General features: G+C 45.3%; 1 protein-coding gene across 1 annotated transcript in view; it reads right to left on the bottom strand.

Annotated features, from left to right (window-relative positions):
* Positions 1–27,439, bottom strand: part of LOC132379136 (annexin A4-like) — a 90,600-nt gene that overhangs the window by 29,900 nt on the left and 33,261 nt on the right. The window contains exons 2-7 of the mRNA XM_059946744.1: positions 22,908–23,031; positions 16,400–16,497; positions 13,951–14,337; positions 6,110–6,197; positions 1,006–1,100; positions 98–211 (exon numbers count right to left, since the gene is read on the bottom strand). Coding sequence (XP_059802727.1) covers positions 98–211; positions 1,006–1,100; positions 6,110–6,197; positions 13,951–14,337; positions 16,400–16,497; positions 22,908–23,022 — 897 coding nt within the window. The 5' untranslated portion in view covers positions 23,023–23,031. The remainder of the gene's footprint in view (positions 1–97; positions 212–1,005; positions 1,101–6,109; positions 6,198–13,950; positions 14,338–16,399; positions 16,498–22,907; positions 23,032–27,439) is intronic.

The raw sequence follows: 27,439 nt of genomic DNA, 5'->3' as shown, positions 1-27,439 counted from the left end.
ATCGACATCACTGAGCTGAATAGCATGCTTCAGGTCCGCGAGCCCTGAGTCTGCCACGGTGGTGCCCTTGGGTCCGTGTGTACAGCTCCTCACCAACCTTGATGGCTTCTTTCATTTCTGTTGCATCAAAGAGCGCGGGGGGCTTCAGCAGGGCCAGTACCGCCTTCTCAAAGTTTCCCGATAGCTCGGACTTCAGCTCCTTTATCAAGTCCTACATTGGGGAAGAGATTGGTCAGAATGGTGCACAGCAAGATCCTAAATAAACCCATAATACCACACAAGCTGCTTTTTAATACCGTCAAGCCAACAATAATGATGTAGGCTGGTCTGCTTGTCTTGCATTCGAACAGCAGTGACCTGTTGCATTGTACCAATTCACGAGCTATATAACTATGAATAAGATATTAGTCCTTCAGTCTAAATGAAGAGTCATGACCCAAAACATGGACTGTCCATTTCCATAAGGCCATACAACATGGGAACAGAACCTCTCCATTCAGCCTCGGAGTTTGCTCCGCCATTCCATCACAGCTGATTTATTACCCCTCTCAACCCCATTCTCCTGCCTTGTCCCTGTAACCTCTGGGGCTCTGACTCATCAAGAACCTATCAACCTCAGCTTTAAATACATCCAATGACTTGGCCTCCACAGCTGTCTGTGGCAATGAATTCCACAGATTCACCACCTTCGAAAGAATTTTCTCCTCATCTCTGTTCTAAAGGGACATCCTATTCTGAAGCTGTGTCCTCTGGTCTTAGACTCCCTCCACTATAAGAAACATCCTCTCCATGCCCACTCTAACTAGGCCTTACAATATTTGGTAGATTTCAATGAGATCCCCCTCATTGAACAAAATACCTATCTGAGAAGATACGTGATAGAACTGAAGTTACTTCCCTTTATTCCCCACTACAGTAACAAAAAAAGATCCATGTTGGACTCGTATCAATACAGAGCAAACAAAGGTGTATTTTAATGACTTGATGCTGATGAAAGGTACTTGCCTTCCCGTAGGCAGTTTTAAAGGAGAGGACAATCTGTTGTCTCTGCTTATTTGACCGATGAGCAACGACGTCTATGATGGCTTGTTCATTTGTGCCTGTGAACAGAAGAATTCAATATCAGGAAGGGAAACAACTCCATCAACAGGTCACAATAACAACCCATAGAAAATCTCCATGACTGCCGACTGCTGTACGTGAACTGCGCTGTACTCTGCAATGGCAGCTGTATAAACTAGTTTATTATTGTCACATGTATCAAGCTACAGTGACAAACTGCGCCTCAGTACATCAACCAATTCACCCTTTTGTACTGAATGGTGTCCATGCAGACCAGTGCATTGCAACAGAGCATCAAAGGAAAATAACAGAATGCAGAATAAGGTCTAACGGCTACAGAGAACGTGCAGTGCAGGTAGACAGTGAGGTAGTAGTAAGGTCAAAAGTCCATCTTATAGTACCAGGGAAGTATCTAGTTTCCCCTTCCTCTATTCCCCACTCTGTCCTTTTAACTCTCTTCACCTGCCTATTACTTCCCCCCGGGTCCCCTCCTCCTTCCCTTTCTCCTATGGTCCATTCCCTTCTCCTATCAGATTCCTTGTTCTCTAGCCCTTTGTCTTTCCCACCCACCTGGCTTCACCCTTCACCTTCCAGCTACATTCCTTCCTCTCCCAACCTTTTTATTCTGGCATTTTCCCCCCTCAGTCCTGAAGAAGAGTCTCAGCCCAACACATTGACTATCCGTTGATGCTGCCTGACCTGCTGAGTTCCTCCAGCATTTTTTGTGAGTTGCCAGCTACTTAGTAGTCCCATAACAGAGGCTGGGTGGCAGGCTGGAGATACGTCTCTACCGAAGGAGGTGTAGGACACTCCTTCCCTCTGGAAGCCTGCAGGTCACCCTTGGGCAAGGTGTAACATGTCCTTAGCTCCCTGATCAAGGTCACGTGAAGCCACGGGAGCAGCTGGTGTATATTACAGGTCCTAGATATGCAACCACCAATGCCAGGCAGAACAGAAAGTAAAGACACTTTTGCACATTGTTGGTCACAGCGTCTATGTGCTTTGACCAGGAAAGGTTATTGGTAATGGTAACCTAGGAAATTTAAGCTCTCAACCATCTCCATTTCAGCACCATTAATGTAAACAGGAGCATGTGCACCACCCCCTCTTCCTGAGGCCAATGAACAGCTCTTTTGTTTGCTGCCATTGAGGGAAAGGTTGTTACCCTGATGCCCTCTCTCCCTTTCCTTCTTGTGTTCCAGAGGACATGATTTTTGGGTAAGTGGGAAGAGATTCTGAGGTGATACAAAGGGGACCACCTTCACCCAGAGAACGGCAGATACCTGAAAAACACTGCGTGAGGGTGTGGTGGCAGTAGAGCTGCTGACAGCTTAAGGAAGTGTTGAGATGAGCAATGGAATCACAAGGGTCAGAGGTCAAGAGTGTGGAGATGGGATTAACATGGATGGGTGCCCACTGATCTGCATGGATGTGGTGGAGCCAATTGATCCTTTTCCTTGCTGTAGAATTCCTATGAATTCCGCCATGGTGGTCCCAAGCCCGGCTGCGAAAGGAGGAGGATTGGGCATGGTGCTAGCAACTCCACCCTATAAAAACTCAGAGTTACCGAAACACCATCAGAAGCTCCAAAGACCTCATTCCTGGCAGAGCAAGGATCTCTGTCTAGAAGATGTAAGATGGACCACAACTGGGGTAACTTGAAAAGACCAGGCCACAGAGGACTCCAGCAAGATGCTGTTGGTGGCCCATGCCCCACTAGGGCTGATGGGGTTTAAAACTAGGAAGAGTTCCTCTGATAAAAGCCCTTTTTATAGAAAGTACCAGCATCACTAACTATTGAACTGAATGCAAACCTTATCCAGTTACATAAGCAGATACAAGCAGACTTTAACTTGATCAGATGTAGAAATATTTACAAGATCAAAGATAAACTTTATTTGTCACATGTACATCAAATCATACCTCCAGTGAAATGCATCATTTGTTTCAGCCACCAGTACAGTCCGAGGATTCGCTGGGGTCAGCCTGCAATTGTTGCTATGTTCCGGCACCAACATAGCACACCCACAAGTTACTAACCCAACCCGCATGCCTTTGGAACGGGGAAGAAACCTGGAGCACCCGGGAGATACTCAGGTGGACAGGGAGAACTTACAGACAGTGGTGGGAACTGAGCTAGGTCACTACCACTGTGAAGCATTACACTACCACATACAAAACTTAGTGTAGTAAAAACAGGCCAAGTTCCTTTGACTTTAATCGCAACAAATTACATAAATGCAGAAGAACACAACTTTGCAACACTTCCACGTTCTATGTCTGCCTCATAACCTCTGTGCTACATCCACAAGGAGCTCCTTTAGTTGATGATTGCGAGATGCAGCGAAGAGCAAGCCCTTCCAGCCCAATGAGCCCAACTGCCCAACAACCCCGCTTATTAACAATAGCCTAATATGACCAATTAACCTACCAACCTGTTCATCTTGGGACTCTGGGAGGAAACTGGAGCACCTGGAGGAAACTCATGAGCTTTACAGGAAGAACGTACAAACTCTTTACAGATAGTGCTGGAATTGAACTCCAAACTCCAGAGTGCCCTGAGTTGTAATAGCGTCGCACTAACCACTACAGTATCATGAGCCCTGGAACACCAATTGTTGCATTTTTGAAAGATGACGTGAGGACACAACTCCACATCAGACCTCAGCAGCATCGTGAAAACCAGACTCGTTAGAGAATCCAGCACAAGCCTCCCTGTCCAAGGAGTGTTGGGATTTGGAATGCAGCATGTCAGGCAGTGGTTGAAGGGAACAGCATTTCAAGGCGAAGGAATGGAAGGAAGTACTAGCAGGATTAGTTAAAGTGAGGGTTGAAGAGAACATCTGTCAGCTGATGGCCTGTTTCTCTGCTAGTATTTTGTTAGAAGGTTGAGATCAGGGGAATGTGGGGTAGTGGTGAATGTCCACATCATTTCACCTCTACGTCCTGAACTCTAAATCACTTCTCCCTGTCAGCTGTTCAAACATCAAAGAGAACTGAACTTTCCCGAGCCCAATGCCAAAACAATTCAGGACACATTAAAGGTAAATGCAGAGGAAATCTCGCTGGGTGTGGACAAGTGAGATGCAAATGTCACTGAGAAATAGAATAGGTTTTTCTCCCAAGATCTGGAAGATCCATTTCTGCTCCTAACACAAGAGAGAAACTGCGGTAGGTGAGGTAATGAGTAAGGCAGAAGGACTAGCATTTAATCAACACAGACAACAGTACAAGACCCTACGACAGTGGAACAGAATTAGGCCATTTGGCCTAACGAGTCTGCTTTACCATTCCGTCAAGGCTGACTTATTTATTTTTATTTCAGTTAGACATATATCACTGTAACAGGCCCTTCAGGCCCAATGAGTCTGTGGTGCCCATTACACCCACCTCGTTGGAATGTGGGGGGAAACTGGAGCCTCCAGAAGAAACTATCATGGTCATGGGGAGAATCCTTACTGACAGTGTCAGGAATTGAACCTGGGCCACTGGGGTAACAGCATTATGTTAACTACTATAGAACCGTGATTTATTTTTCCTCTCAACCTCATTCTCCTCATAACCTAGGATGCCCTTAATAATCAAGGAACTATCAATCTGCATTTTAATGACTTAACCTCCACAGCTTTCTGTGGCAATGATCTGTACTCATGTGGCAGATATTCTGTAGCAGAGCAGACTCAATGGGCTGAATGGCCTAGTTCTGCCCTTATTATGTCGTACAGTTTTATGGAGATTTGTGTAGTGTTTCCCTGTCTGACCAAGGAAACTGCCTGCACTAGGATTTCCTATATTGTTACCTTTCACCTTAGTTGACAGCAGTTATAAACAGCTATTCAACCATGGGAGGCGTCACACCCAACCCACTAATATCCACAAGCCCCACCTCACAGCACATCGTTAGGAGATGTTGGATCTGGTGATATTGATCCAGAAGTTCTTTGGAAAGCAAGAATGAGACATTAAACTTGGCATTAAACAAAGAACAAACAAAGAAAAAGAAAGGTGTGACCTTCTTGCACTCAGACTGGAGATACTAACATCCCAGTGACAGCAATTAACCTATGAAACAGCCAGATTCAAGTGGTGTGACCCTGCTGCAGAAAAACTGCGGAGCTTCGAGAGAATGAAGAAACAGCTATACTGTAATTACTGGAGATTTTCACTAAATACATGTATACTGTATAATTTATATAAAAATATAAGCAGACATAGGAAAGATTAAACTACCAGAAAAATTATAAGAGGGCAGGATACTGAGGGGAGATTCGATGGAGGTTTACAATATTATGAGGGGTGTAGATATGATAAATGCAAGCAGGCTTTTTCCACTGAGGTTGGATGAGACTAGAACTAGAGGTCATAGGTTAAGGGTGAAAGGTGAAATGTTTAAGGGGAGTGTGAGAGGAAACTTTATAAAATTTATTTAGAGACACAGCTCAAGACTGGCCCTTTCAGCCCATTGAGCCTCACCACCCAGCAACCCGTTTTAACCCTAGCTGAATCGTGGGGGGATTTTTTTTTTTTTTACAAAGAACAATTGACCTGCTAACAGGTACGTCTTTGGACTATGGGAGGAAACTGGGGCACCCAGAGGAAACCCACACATTGCATGGAGAAGACATATGAACTCCTTACAGCAGATGACAGAATTGAACTCTGAATTTTGACACCCTGAGCTGTAATAGAGCTGTGTTAACCACTATGCTGACTTCTTCACTCAGAGGGCAGTGAGAACGTGGAATGAACTGCCAGCGGAAGTGGTAGATGTGAGTTTGATTGCAGCATTTAAGAGAAGTTTGATTAAGTACATGGATGGGAGGAGTTTGGAGGGCTGTGGTCCCAGTGTGTATGATGGTCTGACAAGAACTAGATGGGCTGAAGGGTCTGTTTCTTTGCTGTGGTGTCAGTGACTCAATAACAGTGCTAACCTTATTTCAACAGGTGTAATGGCAGGTGACATTTCCTGCTGTAGCACAGAGGCTGAGCAACTTCTCATTCTGGTCTGCAGCTTAATTTGAAAACACACAGATAGGAATTCACTTACCAAACCCCTTCATGGCTTTCCTCAGAACCTCGGCATCCCGCAGAGCATCGAATCCAGCTGCTTCTCTAACAGTCCCCCGGTTGACAGGCTAAACACAAAACATGGACGTCAGGGAGCAGCGAAGGCAGATGCATTTTCAAGTTTACGTCAAGCACTAGTGACACCCCAGCTGAGATTGTGGGGAAGATTTTCACCCCCTCGGGCTGCATGCACAACCTTATCTGCTGGTCCATTCAGCCATTCAAACTTGTTCAAACACTATGGATCTTCACATATCATTTCAGATGATCTATCCTGGGCCCAGTACACAAGTGCCATTATGAAGAAAGTTTGGCAGCATTTCTACTTTCTTAGAAGTTCACAAAGATTTGGCATGTCATCTAAAATTTTAACAAACTTCTACAGATGTGTGGCGGAGAGTATATTAACTGGCTGCATCACAGCCCGGTATGGAAACACCAACGCCCTTGAACAGAAAATCCTACAGAAAGTACCGGATGTAGCCTAGTACATCACAGGTAAAGCCCTTCCACCACTTGAGCACATCTACACAGAGTGCTGTCACAGGAAAACAGCATCCACCATCGAGGCACCTTAACCATCCTGGACATGCTCTCTTCTCACAGCTGCCATTAGGAGAAAGGCACAGGAGCCTAGGGACTCACACCACCAGGTTCAGTTATTACCCCCCAACCACCAGGCTCTTGAAACAGAGGGGATAATTTCAGTCCCCTACCCAACCACTGCCCTACACTGTATAAAACAATTTCCAACACACTGTTCACATGCATCAAAAATAATTACCTTATGTTCACCCAGAGAGTGTTGGGCTAGGTGAGAGGCAGAATGCAAGGCCATGGAAGCGAGAGTTGCTACATGTTCAGTGTTATGTTGGAAGTTATGGTCGGTGTTCAAAACACTAGGCTTCCTGCTGTTCACCACTTAAACACCCCCCTCGCAATCTAAACTCTCTCTCACAAAAACACAAGGGATGTTAGGAATCCAGAGGAACACCTTTCTGGGGTGTTGGAGGGAGGGGTGTGACCACTGATCTGAGACAGACACAGTTTGCACTAAGATCACAATGTTAAAGAACTGAGTGAATTAGTGGAGTTGCTGACCAGTTTGTGAATTACTTAGTATTATAAAACGCATCAATATTTTCTGGAGTAACAACACACAAGATGCTGGAGGAACTCAGCAGCTCTGGCAGCATCTATGGAACAGGAACAAAGAGTCGACATTTTGGGCCAAAACACTTCATTAGGACTGATGGAAAATGCACAATCGTGCACTTTGGTAGTAGAAATAAATGTGCAGACTATTTTTTAAATGGCGAGAAAATCCAGTAATCTGAGATGCAGAGAGACTTGGGAGTCCTTGTGCAGAACACCCTGAGGTTAACTTGCAGGTCGAGTCGGTAGTGAGGAAGGCAAATGCCATGTTAGCATTCATTTCAAGAGGTCTAGGATACAAAAGCAAGGATGTGATGCTGAGGTTTTATAAGGCACTGGTGAGGCCTCACCTTAGGAAAGATGTGCTGGCATTGGAGAGGATCCAGAGGAGGTTCACTAGGATGATTCCAGGAATGAAAGGGTTAACATACAAGGAAGGTTTGATGGCTCTGGGTCTGTACTCACTGGAATTCAGAAGGATGAGGGGGGATCTCATTGAAACCTTTTGAATATTGGAAGGCCCAGACAGAGTAGATGTGGAAAGGATGTTTCCCATGGTGAGGGAGTCCAGGACAAGAGGGCACAGCCTCAGGATAGAGGGGAATCCATTTAAAACAGAGATGTGGGGAAATTTTTTTAGCCAAAGGGTGGTGAATTTATGACATTTGTTGCCAAGTGTAGCTATGGAGGCCAGGTCATTGGGATACTTAATGCAGAGATTGATAGGTTCTTGATTGGACATGGCACCAAAGTTTACAGGGAGAAGGCCGGGAACTGGAGTTGAGGAGGAGAGAAGAAAAAAAATCAGCCATAATTGAATGGCGGAGCAGACTCGATGGGCCAGATGGCCTAATTCTGCTCCTACGTCTTAAGGTCTTATGAAAGGCCTCAGCCCAAAAGAATGACTCTTTATTCCCTTTCCATAGATGCCGCCTGACTTTTGTAAGTGTACCTGTAGCCTCCTACATTGTTATAACAAGGATGACAGAAAAACAGAGGACTATGTAGGAAGGATACATTAGAATGATCTTGGAGTACGTTAAACGGTCAGCACATCATGGGCTGAAGGGACTGTACTGTGCTGTAGTGTTCAATGTTCTAATAGGGCCCAAAGTAAGAAGCATTTCATCTACTGCCTAGGCACGTTACTATATTGGACTCCATATCAAATTCTTCAGCTCCCAATTACTTTTTTTTGTGTAATCTCTTCCCCTATACATACTACTGCACGCTAACCTGCTATTTGCAGTTCCTCATAAGCACAGGCGACCCTGCAGTTGCTGGAAACCTTGAGTTCTCATCCTCATGACGTGTCTTGTCCCAAACATTGACACTTTACATCAGGGGTTCCCAACCTGTGGCCCATCGACGCCTCAGTTAATGGTAGGGGTCCATGGCATAAAAAAGGTTGGAAACCCCTGGTTTACATAGATGCTGCTTGACCTTTCTGAGCTCCTCCAGCATTTGCAACTCATCCCTCTTCTTTGTTACCTTCTAACTATCTCCACGGTAACCCTGACCCCACACAGATATTTCCCTTGTCCTATCCATCCCTGGCCTTTACCTTCAGCCATACGCAGTCGTCTTCTGCATACCCACCAACTCCCAGAGTGACCCTGGTTACACCACTTCCCTTTTCTCAGTTCTTCCGCCTCCACATCTGTTCCCGTGACGAGGTTCTCCATTCCAGGTCATCTGAAATGTCCTCTTTTTGCAGAAAATAGGCCTCCCCACCACTGCCATCAATGCAGCCCACACCTGCATTTCTTGTATTTCCCCCATATCTGCCTTCATCTCACCCTAACCCCATCCCCCACAGACATAACAAGGATAGGATTTCCCCTTCTCCTCACCTACACATGACTAGCCTCTGCAGCAGCAGCAGAAGACTGCAAATATTCACTCAGTTACCGAATAAGGGGGCTAATGGTGTACATACCTGAACTAACTTGTGTATTTAGGATGAGCAATGTGATGGAGATAATTCACAAAAATACAAAATGTGGCAGGCCACTTAGGTAAGAGAGAAAATTCACATCACACTTTATTTAGTTCCTTAACCTTTTAAAACCTACTGAATAAAGAGATGACATCAGTGATCTGGTCTGCTCTTGCAGTGCGCAATTTCTGTATCCTTCCAAGAATTGTGGTTACTGCACAATTTTACACTGATGTGAGGATCGAGGAAGTGAGAATGCACTGTGTGAACAAGCTTCAGACGTGTTCCTATCACGTTAGGTGTGTACTGGCCAGTTACATTCACTGAATCTGATCTTTATCTGGGACTTACCACTGCATTACTAACATCTGCTTTAAACAGAAAGGAAAACACAACTTGTTGGAAAAACACACAACAGTTCAGGAAAATTTTGTGCAGAGAGGAAAAAAGGCAACATTTCATATTTCATCTAAATGATTTATCCACCCAAAATGTAAACAGCTCCACTTTCCACAGATGCTGCCTGATGAGTTTCCCAGCAGTTTATGTTATTCCAGGATTTGTAGATTTGGTAAAAACAAATAGCAGGTGTTGGGTACTCGACTCCTGCTCTCGTAGCCAACCATTATCACAACAGAGCTTTGTCCATATTCTCAACTGATGCCCATTTCCTCACTGTACAAAAGAAAACAATCAAAGTGTCTCAGCTAAAAAAGTCAACTGTTTATCTTTCTCCACAGATGCAGTCTGACCTGCTGAGCTTCTCCAGCATTTTGTGTGTGTTGCTGCATCCACAGAAACTCTTGCGTTTGTGATCTCTGTCTTCAATACACTCATTGACTAAGTGTTCACCACTCTCCAGGTCAGAGAATTCTAAAGATTCATAACCACTGGCTAAAGAAATTTCTCTTCTCTTTCTTTAGTGTCCTTTCTCCTTCTGTTCATTCCCCTAAGAACTTTAAATTCCTCAGGAAGATTAAAAACTCAAATGGGTTTCTCGAGAAGATAAAAACACACATGGCACTATGACCGTGGATGAAACTGATGGCCATGGATGGGGATGATAAGCATGGGTCTGGCCAATGGCGTGGATAGGGCTGACTCATGCGCGTGGGTTAGACCAATGTCCAATATCAGAATGATAAAACCATAAGACAATGGAGCAGTTAGCAATTAGCCCAATTAGCTCATTGAGTCTGCTCTGCCACTTGAACATGACTGATTTATCATCCCTTTCAACTCCATTCTCCTGCCTTCTCCCCAAAGCTTTTCACGCCCTTTCAAATAAGTATGTATCAACCTCCGGTTTAAGTACACCCAATGACTTGGCCTCCACAATCGTGTCTGGCAATGAAATCCAGATTCACTAGCCTCTGGCTCAAGAAGTTCCTCTTCATCTGATGGCCCAGATTAATCATTATAGGTGGCACCAGAGCTACTGTAGCACATTACCCCTCCACATTCATCAGCTTGAGTCAAGAATTAGTGATTAGAGGGAAGAAATCTGATACATTTTCATTTCCTAAACGTAAGCTAACATTTTGCTATCATCAGCCTCCTCACCAAAGAGATCTGGTATTGAACTACGGACTTCTGATTCTGAAAGCACAGTGATTCCTTGGGTAAAAACAGAGGATGATGGGCAGCAGAGTTGCTACAATAGGTCAAAGATCTCTTGTTAGAAACACTGACAGATTCTATCTCCATGTTGCTACTTGGTATGTTGAGTGTTTCCAACATTTTTTGTTGTAACTTCAGATTTCCAGCATCTGCTGTGTTTTGTTCTGCTAAGCTCCTTAAACTATAGCTTAAAGTTCAAAAGGCAATGCCTCTAAAAGGCACATATATCATTAAGGACACCCAGTACCCGGAACATGTCCTCTTCTCATTTCCCCCATCAAGAGACTGAAGTCACACACTCAGTGTTTCAGGAACAGCTTCTTCACCTCCGCCATCAGATTTCTGAATGGAGAATGAACCTATGAATACTACCCCACTATTTTTTATTATTAAGTCTGTTGCGGCCAAACAACAATTTTTATGGCAAGTGCCAATGCCTAATTCTGAAACATTCACAAGGTGTATCTGTATGTCCGTCACACACAAACATACACTCATGCATGAGAAACTCTCTCAAATATAACCACGACTACTTAGTAACATCTCAAGCAATCTCTTCTATTAATGGCGAGACAGCCTTAACACCTGACATGCATGGAGTGATCCCACAGTAAAGCAGACTTCCTCACAACTTGTTACATGCGGTCATGTACCCAAAACTTCTCTCCATTTCTTCTTTGAAGGCATTAAGACATTTTTTTAAGATTCCACACTTGAGGCAAGAGGGAAAGACTTTCCATTCACAAAAAATGCTGGAAGAACTCAGCAGGTCAGGCAGCAGCTACGGAGAGGAATGGACATATTGACATTTCCAGCCGAGATCCTTCAGTCGGACCCATCAGCGGGAACATGCTTCCTGACTCCAGCATGTCCAATCCCTTAATAATCTTATATGTTTCAATCAGATCCCCTCTCGTCCTTCTAAATTCCAGTGTATACAAGCCCAGTCACTCCAATCTTTCACCATATGACAGTCCCGCCATTCCGGGAATTAACCTTGTGAACCTACGCTGCACCCCCTCAATAGCAAGAATGTCCTTTCTCAAATTTGGAGACCAAAACTGCACACAATACTCCAGGTGGGGTCTCACCAGGGCCCTGTACAGCTGCAGAAGGACCTCTTTACTCCTATACTCAGTTACTCTTGTTATAAAGGCCAGCATGCCATTAGCTTTCTTCACTGCCTGCTGTACCTGCAGGCTTGCTTTCATTGACTGATATACAAGAACACCAAGATCTTGTTGTACTTCCCCTTTTCCTAACTTGACTCCATTTAGGTAATCTGCCTTCCTGTTCTTGCCACTAAAGTGGATAACCTCACATTTATCCACATTAAACTGCATCTGCCATACATTTGCCCACTCACCCAACCTGTCCCAAGTCACCTTGCATTCTCATAACATCCTCCTGACATTTCACACTGCCACCCAGCTTTGTGTCATTGGCAAATTTGCTAATGTTACTTTTAATCCCTTCATCTAAATCATTAATGTATATTGTAAACAGCTGCGGTCCCAGCACCGAACCTTGCGGTACCCCACTGGTCAGAGCCTGCCATTCCAAACGGGACCCGTTAATCGCTACTCTGTTTCCTGTCAGCCAGCCAATTTTCAGTCCATGTCAGTACTCTGCCCCCAATACCATGTGCCCTAATTTTGCCCACTAATCTCCTATGTGGGACTTTATCAAAAGCTTTCTAGAAGTCCAGGTACACTACATCCACTGGCTCTCCCTTGTCCATTTTCATAGTTACATCATCTTGGCCCAAAGTGTTGATTGCTTATTCGTTTCCTGTGTGTCTGTGTCTGATTTTGCTCTAGATTTCTAGCATCTGCAGAATCTCCTGTGTTTTGGGAATTCCCCAATCTTGGTCTCTGTGCCCAATCCCCTCAGTTATCAGATATCCTAGAGGAACATCAGGAGTGCAGTACATTGCTCCCCTCCCCTTCTCCACAGATGTTCATGCAACTGCTTTGGCGAGAAGAGGGACCTTTCAGCCAGAGTTAGAAGGCACACAAGGGAATCAGCCTACAGAGACTTGGCACAGCATAGCATGCACTTGTTTGAGAGAATCAATCCAAAAGACAGGTCCATACGCTTACCTCAAATTCTGAGTCAATCTGGGATAAAACACCAAGGAACAGAAAATCATAAACCCCACATAGTTAACGTTTGGAAAGACATTTTCTCAAGGGCTCCCAATTATCCCTGAGCAGGGATGAACACTCATCAATCTCCTCGATACCCTCGGATCTCACCCACTTCCAGCAATATTGCTCCCGAGTATGAAACATGAGAGAGAACATGCAAGGGATTTTTGTTCATTATCTCAGCAACTCTACACCAGGGCTACCATAATGTCAGGGTCACAGAGTATGGAAGCCGCCCCCTTCGGCCCATCTCGTCCATGCTGACCAAAATTCCTATCCTAGAAGGTTTCACTTGCCCAAGTCTGGTTCCTATGCCACTAAATCAAAGGGTCCCAATCTGGGATCCACAGACCCCTTGCTTGATGGTTTCATTCCATGGCATAAAAAACCACTCCTTAAGGGCATCATCAGTCAAGGTTCCCATCGACCCACCCCCACTCCCCGGTGTTTGGACGTGGACCTTTGCTGTGATGAGCTAGGGGTGATCGTAGGTTCATTCACCATCAAGGGCAGCACAAATGCTTTACAGCGCTGGGAAAATGGGGTTCAATTCCTACTGCTGTCTGTACGTTCTCCCCGTGATCGCATAGGTTTCCCGAGGGTGCTCCTAACATAAGGGTTAGTAGGTTAATTGGTCACATTGGTGTAACTCTGCGGCACAGGCTTGTTGGGCTGGCGGTGGAGGGGCTGTTACTGTGCTGGATCTATAAATAAAAATAAATTAATTCAAGTGCTGACAGTGCACGTTCCACAGCAGTTAAAATGTGTGTCCCATTACAGACAGCCACTGCCCACTTCTAGGTCCACTCCCCTCTCACAACAAATGGCATTGTTACATAAACCGTTCATGCTTTCAATAGTTGGGATAAAAACACTTAACAGATGAAAAATGTCAATCTAAAACATTCATACCGAACATTAACATAAACACCCTCTTCAGATCTCGACATTCCTTACCTTCACAGGAGCTACAGAGGGGGTTACTGTCGAACCAGGAGTGGCTGAATATCCTTGTGGTGGATTGGATGGATAGCTTGGTGCTGGGCCAGAGGGGTATCCAGGGGCAGGACCAGAGCTTGGCGGGAATCCAGGGGTCGGACCAGAGGGGTATCCAGGGGCAGGACCAGAGCTGGGCGGGTATCCAGGGGTGGGGCCGGAGGGGTATCCAGGGGCAGGGCCAGAACTTGGCGGGTATCCAGGTGTGGATCCGGGATATCCTGGAGCACCAGGCTGGTTGGACTGGCCTGGATACATTCCATATGGAGCTCCTGGCTGCTGGCTGGGAGGTGCCCCAAAACCAATATTCGGTGGTCCAGAACCAAACCCACCCATTACGTTTTGAGCCTACAACAGTAACATACACAAGGCAATGGAATTAGAAAGCCAAGACAACAAAGCAATGCCAAATTCTTATTTTGTTTCAATTTTGCTCAAAGTGAACAGAATAATCAATTTTCTAATATAGGTAAAAGTCAAAGTTAATTTATTATAAAGTACACAGAGGTCACCACATACTACCCAGAGATTCATTTTCTTGTGGGCTTTCACAGTAAGTACAAAGAAACACAATTGAATCGATGAAAAAGCACACCCGAAGAAGATAAACTGAGCAAAATGTAACAAATTATACAAAAACAAAAAGAAAATAATAATAAATAAGCAATAAATATCAAGATAATGAATTGTAGAGTCTTTGAAAGTGAGTCTATAGATTGTGGAGACCATTTAGCTTTGAGAGGAGTGAAGCTATCCACATTGGTTCAGGAGCTGGATGATTGTTCCTCAACCTGGGGCCCAAGGCTCCTGTACCTCTTTACCAATAGCAGCAGCGAGGAGATAGCATGGCCTGGGTAGTTGAGGGTCCTCAACAAGTCAAGAGAGAGTGTGGAGAGAGAAACCAGGGGCTTTAGATCTGTCATCAGAAATGATTAATGCTCGATTCCAATTGGTTAATCTCTCAAAGTCATAGAGCAATACAGCACGGAAAATAGGCCCTTCAGCCCATCATGTCCACACCAACCCAGATGCCCATCTGAGCCAGGCCCAAATGCCTGAATTCAGCCCCCATCTTTCTAAACCTTTCCTGTCCACATACCCATGTGTTGTGTTCAATACCAAGGGACAGTGCAGAGTACACCAAGACCCCAGCCTTGCAGGATATTCGACTGAGCTTTATTGATAATGCTGCTTGTACAATATGTGAAATCCTCCCATGTGGAAGTAGCTAACTGAGTGGAATAGGATTAATCTATTAACTACCATAACACTATCCACATGTCTTTTAAATCTTTCTTGTCCATGCACATATCTGTTGTGTCCGATATGGAGGACACTGAAACTATGAACACTACCTCACTACTTTTTTAATTTCGGTTTTGATACTAATTATTTAATCTAACTATTTGATATGCATATATACTTACTGTAATTCACAGTTTTTCTCCTATATTATTACCTATTGCATTTTACTGCTGTTGCTAAGTTAACAAGTTTGGTGACATATGCTGGTGATATTAAACCTGATTCTGATTTTGACTTTGAAGTGTCATAATAGACCCTGCTTTAAACTTTTCTCCTGGTTGTTTCTTCCCCACTCCCATCAGGTTCTTGAAACAACCTGAAAGACCCTGGTTCTACCTCAGATTGTACTTCCCTCAACTTGCACCAATGTCATTTTGTTGTACTATTTTATGTTAATTTATGTTGGCTGTTTGTAATGTATTGTGTTGCTACATGAACAGCTAATTTCCATGGAATTTACATCCTAGTTATGTATGCCCATAAAACTAACCTTGAACTTGTGCTCTTCTCCAGATTAATAACATCTCTATGACATTTCTTACTGAGCTGTGGATGGCAATCAATGTTAAACAAAGTGACAGCATCTGACAAAAAGAAAGGCTCGAATGGCATGGTGCTTTACTGTGCCAGCAATCACCAAATGGGGTCAATTCCTGCCACTGCCTGTAAGGAGTCTGTATGTTCTCCCTGTGACAGAATGCATTTCCTCCCACATTCTGAAGACATATGGGTTAGAGTTTGGGAGTTGTGGGCACTTTAAATTGGTGCCAAAAGCATAGTGACCCTTGTGGGTTGTCCAGCACACCCTGCCACTGTGTTGGTCATTAATACAAATGATAGACTCCTCTGTATGTCTCACCATCTTCAAGAAGGCAGAGAGGCAGTGCTGAGGGGTCAAGTACAGCAGAGATAGGGGTTAATATTTGTGCATGCTACTGTGTGGACAAAATATTCACCTAATAAAATGCCTTTGTAGGTGGGAATACAGATTACAAACACAAAGCAAACATTTCTGATTGTAGGGTTGACAATTACAGCAGAATTAGGCATAAATCTGGACTGGTCTTACAGTGCCAGTCAGAACATGTTTCCAAAGCGCACTTACCATTCCTTCAAAGTAGGAGGTATTGAGGTGTCCTTGTATGTTGGAAAGTGCATCCATTCCAATTGGTGGAGGCAGATTGGTACCCCAGGGATGTGCACCTGAAATCATACCAGAAGCAACAAGCATCGTTTAAGTCATCTTCAAAAAAATGGTGCTCTAATAACCCGACATCTTATTTAAAGACACTCTTCATCCCTTATAACATGTTATTGTCACCTTCCTGTCAGCTTGAACCAGTTTGGCCATTTTTCTCCGACCTTTCTCATGATCAAAGTGTTTTCACCCACAGAACTGCTTGGATGATTTTTGTTTTTCGCACCACTTTCTATAAACTCTAGAGAAAGTTACGTGTGAAAATCCCAGGAGATCAGCAGTTTCTGAGATACTCACACCACCCCATCTGGCACCAACAATCATTCAACATTCAAAGTCACTTAGATCACATTTATTCCCCACTTTAATGTTTGGTCTGAACAACAACTGAACCTCTTGACCATGACTGCACAGAGTTGCTGCCACATGATTGGCTGATTAGATACTTGCATCAGTAAGCAGGTGTACCCAATAAAGTGGTCATAGAGTATGGCTTTAAGGTAAGGGGAGGGAAGTTCAAGGGGGATATTAAAGGAAGGTTTTTCACTCAGAGAGTGGTTGGTGTGTGGAATGCACTGCCTGAGTCAGTGGTGGAGGCAGATACACAAGTGAAATTTAGACTGGTATATGGAGGAATTTAAGGTGGGGGATTATATGGGAGGCAGGGTTTGAGGGTCGGCACAACATTGTGGGCTGAAGGGCCTGTAATGTGCTGTACTATTCTATGTTCTATAACACCATCACATATTGGAAGCTGGATAACCAGGGGGGAAGGGGGGGTTAAAGAAGAGAGAGATAAGTTAAAGATTAGCATTATGTGTCACATGTACATTGAAAAGTACAGTGAATTGTATTGTTTGCATCAAATCACATCAGTGAAAATTGTGCTAGGCAGCCTGCAAAACCCCATGATCCCAGTTCCAATTTAGCATGCCTGTAACTCACAAACCCTAATCTGTACATCTTTGGGACGTGGGAGGAAACTGGATCAGCCAGAGGAAAACCATATGGTTAAAGGAGATTGTGCAAACTCCTTACAGATATTGGTGGGGATCAAACCCCGATTCACGAACAGGGAATTGCATGTCTATGGAAAACTGTTATAGAAGGTAAGTGTTTGAGAGAATTCGTTAGAGATGTCACCTTGTTGGCAAAATCGCTGATCCTCCATGCCTGATCTAGTCAATGTAATTAGTCATAGGATCATAGAGCTTATTTGTATTGTGTATGGCATAAAAACAGAGGGGAACCCCTGGCCTAGTCCCATTGACCTGCGCCTGGACCAAAGCCTTCCATAACCCTCCCATCAATGCGCCTATCCAAACCTCTTAAATGTTGAAATCAAACCCAAACCCACCACTTCCATTGGCAGCTCATTCACCCTCCCTTTCATCACCGTCTGGGTGAAGAAGAGCCCCCTTGGGCTGTGTTTAAATATTTGACCTTTCACTCTTAACTCATGACCTCTTGTTGTAGTCTCTCCCAACCTCACTGGAAACAGACTGCTTATATTTACCCACCTATACCCCTAATAATTTTGTACACTTATATCAAATTTCCCCTCATTCTCCTACACTGGAAATAATAAAGTCTTAACCTATTCAACAATTCCTTGTAACTCGGGTCCTCAACATCCTTCTCAATTTTCTCTGCACTCTTTCAATCTTATTGAAAAATTAAACACCTTCACGAGGGGATTGAACAACATTTTGACCCACATTTAATGTAATAAGAATTCCTAAAACAGCATGAGGCCAAGGATGGATGTTAAAGGAAAAGACCAAAGACAAGATCAACAGGACACAAGGTTTCAAAATTCACTGTGGATATAACAACCCGTGCGGTACTGGAAGAAGAAAATATGCATAGAGGAATGTGTATATATGCAGTGATGTTTGGTTGCTGAAATTGAGATATTCAAAGCAGTGTGATTCAAATAAGGAAGCTTGAGTGTGCCTATAGTGACGGATATCAGGGAGAGGTTGACTACGATAGCAGGGTACACACTGCAGACCTTCCCTGGATGGTCTTACTCCATTCTGAAGGGACTTGGATGGAGAGTTGGGAGTCATGATCAGAGCTGGAAGTTTTGTAATCTGATTCCTTTAATGGGACTAAGCAGAATAACATTTCAGCACAGACTAGATGGGCCAAAGGGCCTATTTCTGTGCTGTTGTGCTCTATGGCTCCAAGTACAAAAGGCACAGAAAACCTTTTAAGGAACTGGCAACTGTTCCACCTGTGATCACAAAAAACTGCAGAGTTGTGGACACACTTCAACACATCATCAGAACCAGTTTCATCTCCATAGACTCTGTCTCTACTTCTCAAAGCCCTGGTAAGACCCACCCACCCAGATATTCTCATTTCTCCCCTGTCCCATCAGGCAGATGATAAAAGAGGCTGAAAGCACATTGCACCAGGGTCAAGAACAGCTTCTATCCCACCGTTCAGTTAAATTCTAACTCTCAGTCAATTATACATGAATACCCATGAATACAGCCAGACTGGACAGTGTTACTCTGGGGTCAAGGGGCAAAACACGGTACCGACCAATACCAACAGTCACACAGCAGACATAGCATGTATAAGATAGAAAGCACATAAAGGTATCAGTAAGATACAGCCAGGCAGTAAAACAGCCCATACTCGAGCCACAACAGAGCCTGCCTTCTGCTGAGCGAACACCGGTGGGGGGGGAAGAGAAGAGTGCCAAGTCCAGCCTGGGTGCCATGCCACACCACCTCCTACAGGAGAGCATTGGCAGCAACACCTCTCTCCTGGCAGCACCGTGGCCTGAAGCCCAGTGCTCACATGTACAAGATAGCAAGCACATACAGGTTATCAACTAAATACAACTACGTAAAATACATGCATATATATAGTCCAGACCGAGGTGAATAGTTCCTGAGTATTATACTGACCCCACAGTCTACCTCGTTCTGACCTTATTGCCACATGTACAGTTCTTTCTCCATAGCTTTATTCTGTATTCTTTCAAGACTTCAAATCCAATCACTTACCACACATGCATCGAAACGCACAATGAAATGCATATTTTGCGTTAACAGCCAACAAAACCCAAGGATGTGCTGGGGATAGCCCGCAAGCTTCGCCACCCACTCTGGTGCCAACACAGAATTTCCACATTCTGTTACTGTTTTAGTTTACCTTGGTCAACCTCAATGCACTGTGTAATGACCTGATCTGTATAAACAGCAGGGAAGTCAAGCATTTCACTCTATCTCCGTACATGTGACAATAATCAACCAATTCTAATACTGACCGGGTCTGGCTCAAGTGGGGGAGAGAAATGTGGTCTTGGTCATTCATTCTGGACATAGTGTAAAAGGCCCTGCTTGCTACATTGCGGTGGCACAGCAGTGTAGCAGTAGCATAACACAATGAGAACGTCAAATAAAGCTAATATTTAAATAAAGCTAATCTTTTCATTGTCCTGATGAAGGATCTTGGCTTGAAATGCTGGCATTTTATTCCTCTCCATAGATGCTGACTGACCTGCTGTGTCCCTCCAGCATTTTGTGTGCGTTACTCTAGATTTCCAATATCTGCAGATTATCTTACCTGTTTCTCCAATTCCAATGACAACACAGGAGTCAAGTTTAGGACTTTTGAGCCCTTAGCTTCTGGGGTAGTATGAGAAACAGCCGGTTATTAATGTCAGAGACAGAAAACATATTCCCATATCAGGAAATCCTCAGCACAAATTGTGTTCATTTCCAGGAAGTGACCCATACTCAAGGGATTAATCGTAAGACAGAAATAACTTGGTTCACAGTGCTGATGTAAAGCAGCATTCAATAAAATCATGAAAAGGCAAACTGCTGTCTGGGCTGTGGAAAAAATAACTACATAGAGAGTCGGTCTTTAAGGATGACGAGCACTTCAGGAAATTATTCAAGAGGAATGCCTGCAGTTAAGGGAAACGAGTGGGCTGCAGCTTTAATGAATGAGGGCAGAAGTAACTCAGTCCCAGACAGGGTGGTGTCTTTGTGGGTGCAGGGAAGATGGTCCAATGGCTGCAGCTATTTCACAGCTCTCTATTTTTATTTACATTGGGACAGCAGAGAGATGACGCAGACTGGACCGTCATCCTTCAGCTGACAAAATGTGATGCATTTTGGGAAGTCAAAACCAGGGTAGGATTTTTACAGTGAAGGAGAAGCCCTGGGGAATATTGTGGAAAAGAGGGACCTAGGAAGTACATTTATTTATTTTTTATTTTTACTTAGAGATACAGCGTAGGACCAGGCCCTTCTGGGCCACGCCACCAAATCACAAATGTGACCAATTAAGCTACTAATCCGTACACTGCTGGACTGTGGCAGGAAACTGAAGCACCTGGTGAAAACTCAGACGGCCACAGGGAAGCATGCAAACTCCTTACAAACAGTAGTGGGAACTGCACCCTGACTGCTGACACTGTAACAATTATACTAACCACTACACGATGTATCAGCGCATGGGTTCCCTGAAATTGACGTCACAGGTAGACTGTAACGAAACCCAATTTCCCTCAGGATCAATAAAGTATGTCTGTCTGACACAGTGCTTGCTTCTATGCTTTCACCTGCAATTTCTTTCAAAGTGGGCTTGCTAAGAAGCTTTTTTAAAGCCAGGAAAGGTACAGATACGGGTCTGCACACTTGGGAAGCGGGAAACCTGAACAACTTGATACAGAAAAGAGTAAAATAAAAATGAACTGCAGGAAGAATTCAGCATCTGTGCAGCAAGATGGACAGATGATGTTTCAGAATCAAGTCAGGTTTTACAATCACATGACCATGATTGTTCTTGGCAAATTTTTCTGCAGAAATGGTTTACCATTGCCTTCTTCTGTGCAGTGTCTTTACAAGACGAGTGACCCCAGCCATTATCAATACTCTTCAGAGATTGGCTGCCTGGGGTCAATGGTCACATAACCAGGACCAGCTGCTCGTACGACCATTCAGCTACTGCTCCCATGGCTTCACATGACCCTGATCGGGGCTAAACAAGTGCTACGCTTCGACGAAGGGTGACCTGCAGGCTAGTGGAGGGAAGGAGTGCCTTTGTTTGCGACGCATCTCCATCCCACTGGAATTCCACAGGACCCAACCAGAGAAGTTTGGGTCAGGGTAGGTGTAAACTTCCCTGTCGGGTCCACTCTCTATCTTAACCTCGTTGGGGTAACTTACTTAGTAAAAAGGCATGTAACCGAGGCTTTCACTGAGGTACAACATTTACCGCTTTGATCAGGATTATGGTAATCACTCCCAATCTTCAAACAGGATTCCACGTCAAACATTCAAGTCCTGTAAAGTGCCTAGACCTTAAGACATAGGAGCAGAATGGCCCATTGCGTGCTCTGCCTATCGCCCATCGATCATGGCTGATTTATTATCCCTCTCAGTCCCATTTTCCTGCCTTCTCCCCATAACCTTTGATGCCTTGACTAATCAAGAACCTGCAAACTTCCTCCTTAAATATACCCAATGACTTGGCCTCCACAGCTGCCTGTGGCAATGAATTCCACAGATTCACCACCCTCTAGCTGAAGAAAGGCTCAAGAAATGCAAACACCTTCAAACTCTTTTTAGTGCCCAATGTGGACTTCAGCATGGAACTGCCAGAAAGTCAAAGCCCCTGGGTTGGCATGCCCAGGAATTGGTGGCCTGTAATCCATGGCCAAGGTCTCTGGCGGTAGCCCGTACTTCAGCTGAAAGTTAGCCTGTCTGTGGGAGTGGGTGGCAAATGTGAAAGGAGACTTTTTTTTTGCTAGGAGCAACAGACACAAAACACTGGAGAAACTCAGCAGGTCAGGCAATATTTATGGAAAAGAATAAACAGTCGATATTTCGGGCTGAGGCACTTCTTCAGGATGGAGAAGGAAGAGGGAAGAATGCCAGAATAAAAAGGTAAGGGGAGGGCAAGGAAGCCAGCTGGAAAGTGATGGGTGAAGCCAGGTGGGTGGGAAAGGTGAAGGGCTGGAGAAGAAAGAAGTTGATAGGAGAGGAGAGTGGACCATAGGAGAAAGGGAAGGAAGAGGGGACCCAGGGGAAGTGATAAGCAGGTGAAAGGGCAGAGTGGGGAATAGAGGAAGGTGGTGGCTAGAATTTGTTAACTGGAAGAAGATATTGATATTCATGCAATCAGGTCGTTGTCTACCCAGACGGAATACAGGGTGTTTTTGGTTTGTTTTTGTTTTGTTGTTGTTTGCGTTGATCTGCTGAGCATTGTGGACATGTTATGTTGGCGCCACAATTTGCGGCGTCACTTGAGGGCTGCTCCCAGCACCTCCTTCGGCTGCGTTGGTAGTTAATGCAAATGACACATTTCACTGTTTTGATGTACATGTGGTAAGTAAATCTGCATCTGCCTCTCTCACAAGAAATGGTGTGGAATATAGAAGTACCTGTTAATGGTGGGTATCCTCCTGGGATTGGCGGGTACCCTCCTGATGCGGGTGGATAACCCCCTGGTGCGGGGGGATATCCCCCTGGAGCTGGTGGATATCCTGGATAACTCATCTTCTAGATCTGTAAAGAAAAACAACTTTAAATGCTCCTCTCGGCCACACAGTTTTCACAACAAACATGTGCAATTTAAAATGAACTTGAACTTTTGAGGCTCAAGAAAGGACACTCTAAAGCAAATAAAGGTTAGTTTTATATTCCATCTGGTTAGCCTCCAACCTGATGACATAAACATCAGTTTCCCTTTCCAGTAATTTTTTAATTTTCCTTTTTTTCCCTTTTTCCTCTCCCTCCCCTCTTCTATTCCCAGCTCTGGCCTCTTCTCCTCACCTGCCCATCACTTCCCCAGCACCTGTCCTCCTCCTTTCTCTCCCATGGTCCACTCTGCTCTCCTGTCGAATTTCTCCACCTCCAGCCCTTTACCTCTTCCACCCACCCACTTCATCTTTTTATTCAGGCTTCTTCTCCCTTCCTTTCCAGACCTGATGAAGGGTCTCAACCCAGAATGTTGACTGTTTATTTCCATAGATGCTGCCTGAGCTGCTGAGTTCCTTCACCATTTTACGAACTTGAGATATAGGAGCAGAATTAGGCTATTTGGCCCATCAAGTCTGCTCTGTCATTTCATCATGGCTGACCCAATTTTCCTCTCAGCCCCAATCTTCTCCCCATATCCCTTCATGCCCTGACCAAACAAGAATCTATCAAACTCTTTGTGTTAGTCTGGCTTTCCAGCGTCTGCAGAATCTCTTGCATTTAAAGGTTCATTTACCAATCCAAGAAAACAGACAGTTCAGCTCAGCCCCAGAAGACTCCACATAGAATCACCAGAAAATATTGGCTTGGACCCGTGGAAGGACTCCCCAAGTTTTCTCGAAGCTACAAAAGCCCGAGAGCACATTCCACCAGGCTGAAGGACAGTTTTTACGCCTCTGTTAGACTATTAAATTGATCCGTAGTATGATAAATTGGATTCTTGACCTCACAATCTATCTTACACCTTCTTGCCTGCCTGCACTGCACTCCCTCTGCAGCTGTTGGTTGCACTTCATTCTGCATTTTTTTCAGATTTCAGATTTATTCATTTAAGGGGAAAATGAGGAGGAACTTCTTCATACAGAGAGTGTAGAATGAGCTGCTAATGGAAGTGGGTTTAATTTCAATGCTTAAGAGAAATGTGGATATGTATATGGTTGGAAAGGGTATGTAAGGCTATGGTCCGGGTGCAAATGGATGGGACTAGACAGAATGACAATTTGGAATGGACTAGATGGGCCAAAGGGCCACTACTGTGCTGTAGTGCTCTGTGACTTTAATCACTGTTCATTTCTTACACGTACATCGAGACATACAGTGAAATGTGTTGTTTGCGTTGGCAACCGATACAATTGACATTAAGCATCATTGACTACCTCAGCACATCAGTGATAAAGATAGTTCTCAGTGACATTCTGCCGTGCTCGCGACCTCGACTGATTTTTGCCTCTGGATTGATTTTGACCCTGTGCAATTTGCACTGTGAATGTTTGCTCAAGTTCATTGTTATCTGACTGTACATATGAACAACCAAATGAAACCAGACATCTCTCTCTCTCTACAGAACTCAGAGTGGAGATCCTCCAGACCACAAAACATACTGTAGCACTGTAACACACAGCACTTCAAACTATTTTTTTTAATTTACTGCTCATTACGCCACTGGCGTTTCGGAAAGCAATGAAGATCCTCCTTCTCTGGTGGTGTTCAGGACTTCCTCTCGGTTGCCACGACTGTCAGGCATGCAAGTCCCAGGTGCAGACTCAGGTAAACCGTCACACTCAGATGCAGAAGGATTTTTCATTGCTGTATCCGTCACAATTATATTTGACCAGTCAGGGTTGTTAGCCCTGAGCTGAACTCCTGAACCTGGTGAACTACTTTTAGTCTGGCCTCTACCCTTTGACCTGTTTGGATGGGTGACCCTATCAAGAGCCAAAGCATAAAGCCCTGACTCCAGCCAACATGGCTCTCTGGGTCACTGAGGCACACAAGCCTCCAAACCACAACAAGGTTGTGCTCCTCTCGTTGTTCATTTCTGCGCCTTGCGGCTCATGGGGTGGCAGACTTGCCGTTTCTTTAGCTTTATTTTTACCTGTTTTTTTTTAAAATGAGGCTGAGTTGCTAGCTTGACGCTCAACCCAGCACGGATGGAAAGCGTGCAAGGAGCCGGCTGGATTCAAATTCAGGATCATTCGCCTCAAGTCTGGTGCAGATGCCACTACCCCACCAGCCGGTTGGGGTCTTCTTGGAGGGCATAAGACAACTACTACCATAAATAAGTTCATAAAATATACGTAATTCAGCACAGGTAAACAGTAAACAGCTTGCAGTCCCAGTGTCGAGAACTCGGTGGGGACAGGGTATTCATTAGTCTCACAGACTGAGGGAAGCTGTTCCCCAGTCTGGCAGTCCTAGTCCTGTACCTCCTTCCTGATGGTGCTGGGTCAAAAAGATCATAGGATGGAAGGCAGGTCCTCCACAATGCTTCAGGCCCTTCCTATTCAATGTTCTTTGTGTGGTAAAGGAGTGTGTGTGCATGCAGGACATTCATACCTCTGTAAATATTAACGCGTGGCAAGTTTCATTTTGCTCATTGGCAAAAGGGAACATAAGAACACAATGATTGATTGGAGCTTTCCTCACACAACAATGCACATGTTCCCTTCGTCCCTCATCTCTGGACCTTTGACTCTTTTTTAAATACATAAATTCACCAACTCCAGAACCCAGAGTGGAGACCCTGTGTCACAGAGACCTTCCCCTCCAGAACCCAGAGTGCAGACCCTGTGTCACAGACATCCTCCCCTCTCCAGAACCCAGAGTGGAGACTCTGTGTACAGAGACCTTCCCCTCTCCAGAACCCAGAGTGGAGACCCTGTGTCACAGAGACCTTTCCCCTCCAGAACCCAGAGTGGAGACCCTGTGTCTCAGAGACCTTCCACCTCCAGAACCCAGAGTGGAGACCCTGTGTCACAGAGACCTTTCCCCTCCAGAACCCAGAGCGGAGACCCTGTGTCACAGAGACCTTTCCCCTCCAGAACCCAGAGTGGAGACCCTGTGTCACAGAGACCTTCCACCTCCAGAACCCAAAGTGGAGACCCTGTGTCACACAGACCTTCCCCCTCCAGAACCCAGAGTGGAGACCCTGTGTCACAGACACCTGCCCCCTCCAGAACCCAGAGTGGAGACCCTGTGTCACAGAGACCTTCCCCTCCAGAACCCAGAGTGGAGACCCTGTGTCACAGAGACCTTTCCCCTCCAGAACCCAGAGCGGAGACCCTGTGTCACAGAGACCTTTCCCCTCCAGAACCCAGAGTGGAGACCCTGTGTCACAGAGACCTTCCACCTCCAGAACCCAAAGTGGAGACCCTGTGTCACAGAGACCTTTCCCCTCCAGAACCCAGAGTGGAGACCCTGTGTCACAGAGACCTTCCACCTCCAGAACCCAAAGTGGAGACCCTGTGTCACAGAGACCTTCCCCCTCCAGAACCCAGAGTGGAGACCCTGTGTCACAGAGACCTTCCCCTCCAGAACCCAGAGTGGAGACCCTGTGTCACAGAGACCTTCCACCTCCAGAACCCAGAATGGAGACCCTGTGTCACAGAGACCTTTCCCCTCCAGAACCCAGAGTGGAGACCCTGTGTCACAGAGACCTTTCCCCTCCAGAACCCAGAGTGGAGACCCTGTGTCACAGAGACCTTCCACCTCCAGAACCCAAAGTGGAGACCCTGTGTCACAGAGACCTTTCCCCTCCAGAACCCAGAGTGGAGACCCTGTGTCACAGACACCTGCTCTCTCCAGAACCCAGAGTGGAGAGCCTGTGTCTCAGAGACCTTCCCCTCCAGAACCCAGAGTGGAGACCCTGTGTCACAGAGACCTTCGCCCTCCAGAACCCAGAGTGGAGACCCTGTGTCACAGAGACCTTTCCCCTCCAGAACCCAGAGTGGAGACCCTGTGTCACAGACACCTGCTCTCTCCAGAACCCAGAGTGGAGACCCTGTGTCACAGAGACCTTCCCCTCCAGAACCCAGAGTGGAGACCCTGTGTCACAGAGACCTTCCACCTCCAGAACCCAGAATGGAGACCCTGTGTCACAGAGACCTTTCCCCTCCAGAACCCAGAGTGGAGACCCTGTGTCACAGACACCTGCTCTCTCCAGAACCCAGAGTGGAGACCCTGTGTCACAGAGACCTTTCCCCTCCAGAACCCAGAGTGGAGACCCTGTGTCACAGACACCTGCTCTCTCCAGAACCCAGAGTGGAGACCCTGTGTCACAGAGACCTTTCCCCTCCAGAACCCAGAGTGGAGACCCTGTGTCACAGACACCTTCCCTCTCCAGAACCCAGAGTGGAGACCCTGTGTCACAGAGACCTTCCCCCTCCAGAACCCAGAGTGGAGACTCTGTGTACAGAGAGCTTCCCCTCCAGAACCC

The sequence above is a fragment of the Hypanus sabinus genome, chromosome 21 (assembly GCF_030144855.1).
Source record: "Hypanus sabinus isolate sHypSab1 chromosome 21, sHypSab1.hap1, whole genome shotgun sequence".
NCBI classification, from domain to species: domain Eukaryota; kingdom Metazoa; phylum Chordata; class Chondrichthyes; order Myliobatiformes; family Dasyatidae; genus Hypanus; species Hypanus sabinus.
This window is presented reverse-complemented; position numbering and strand designations above follow the sequence as displayed.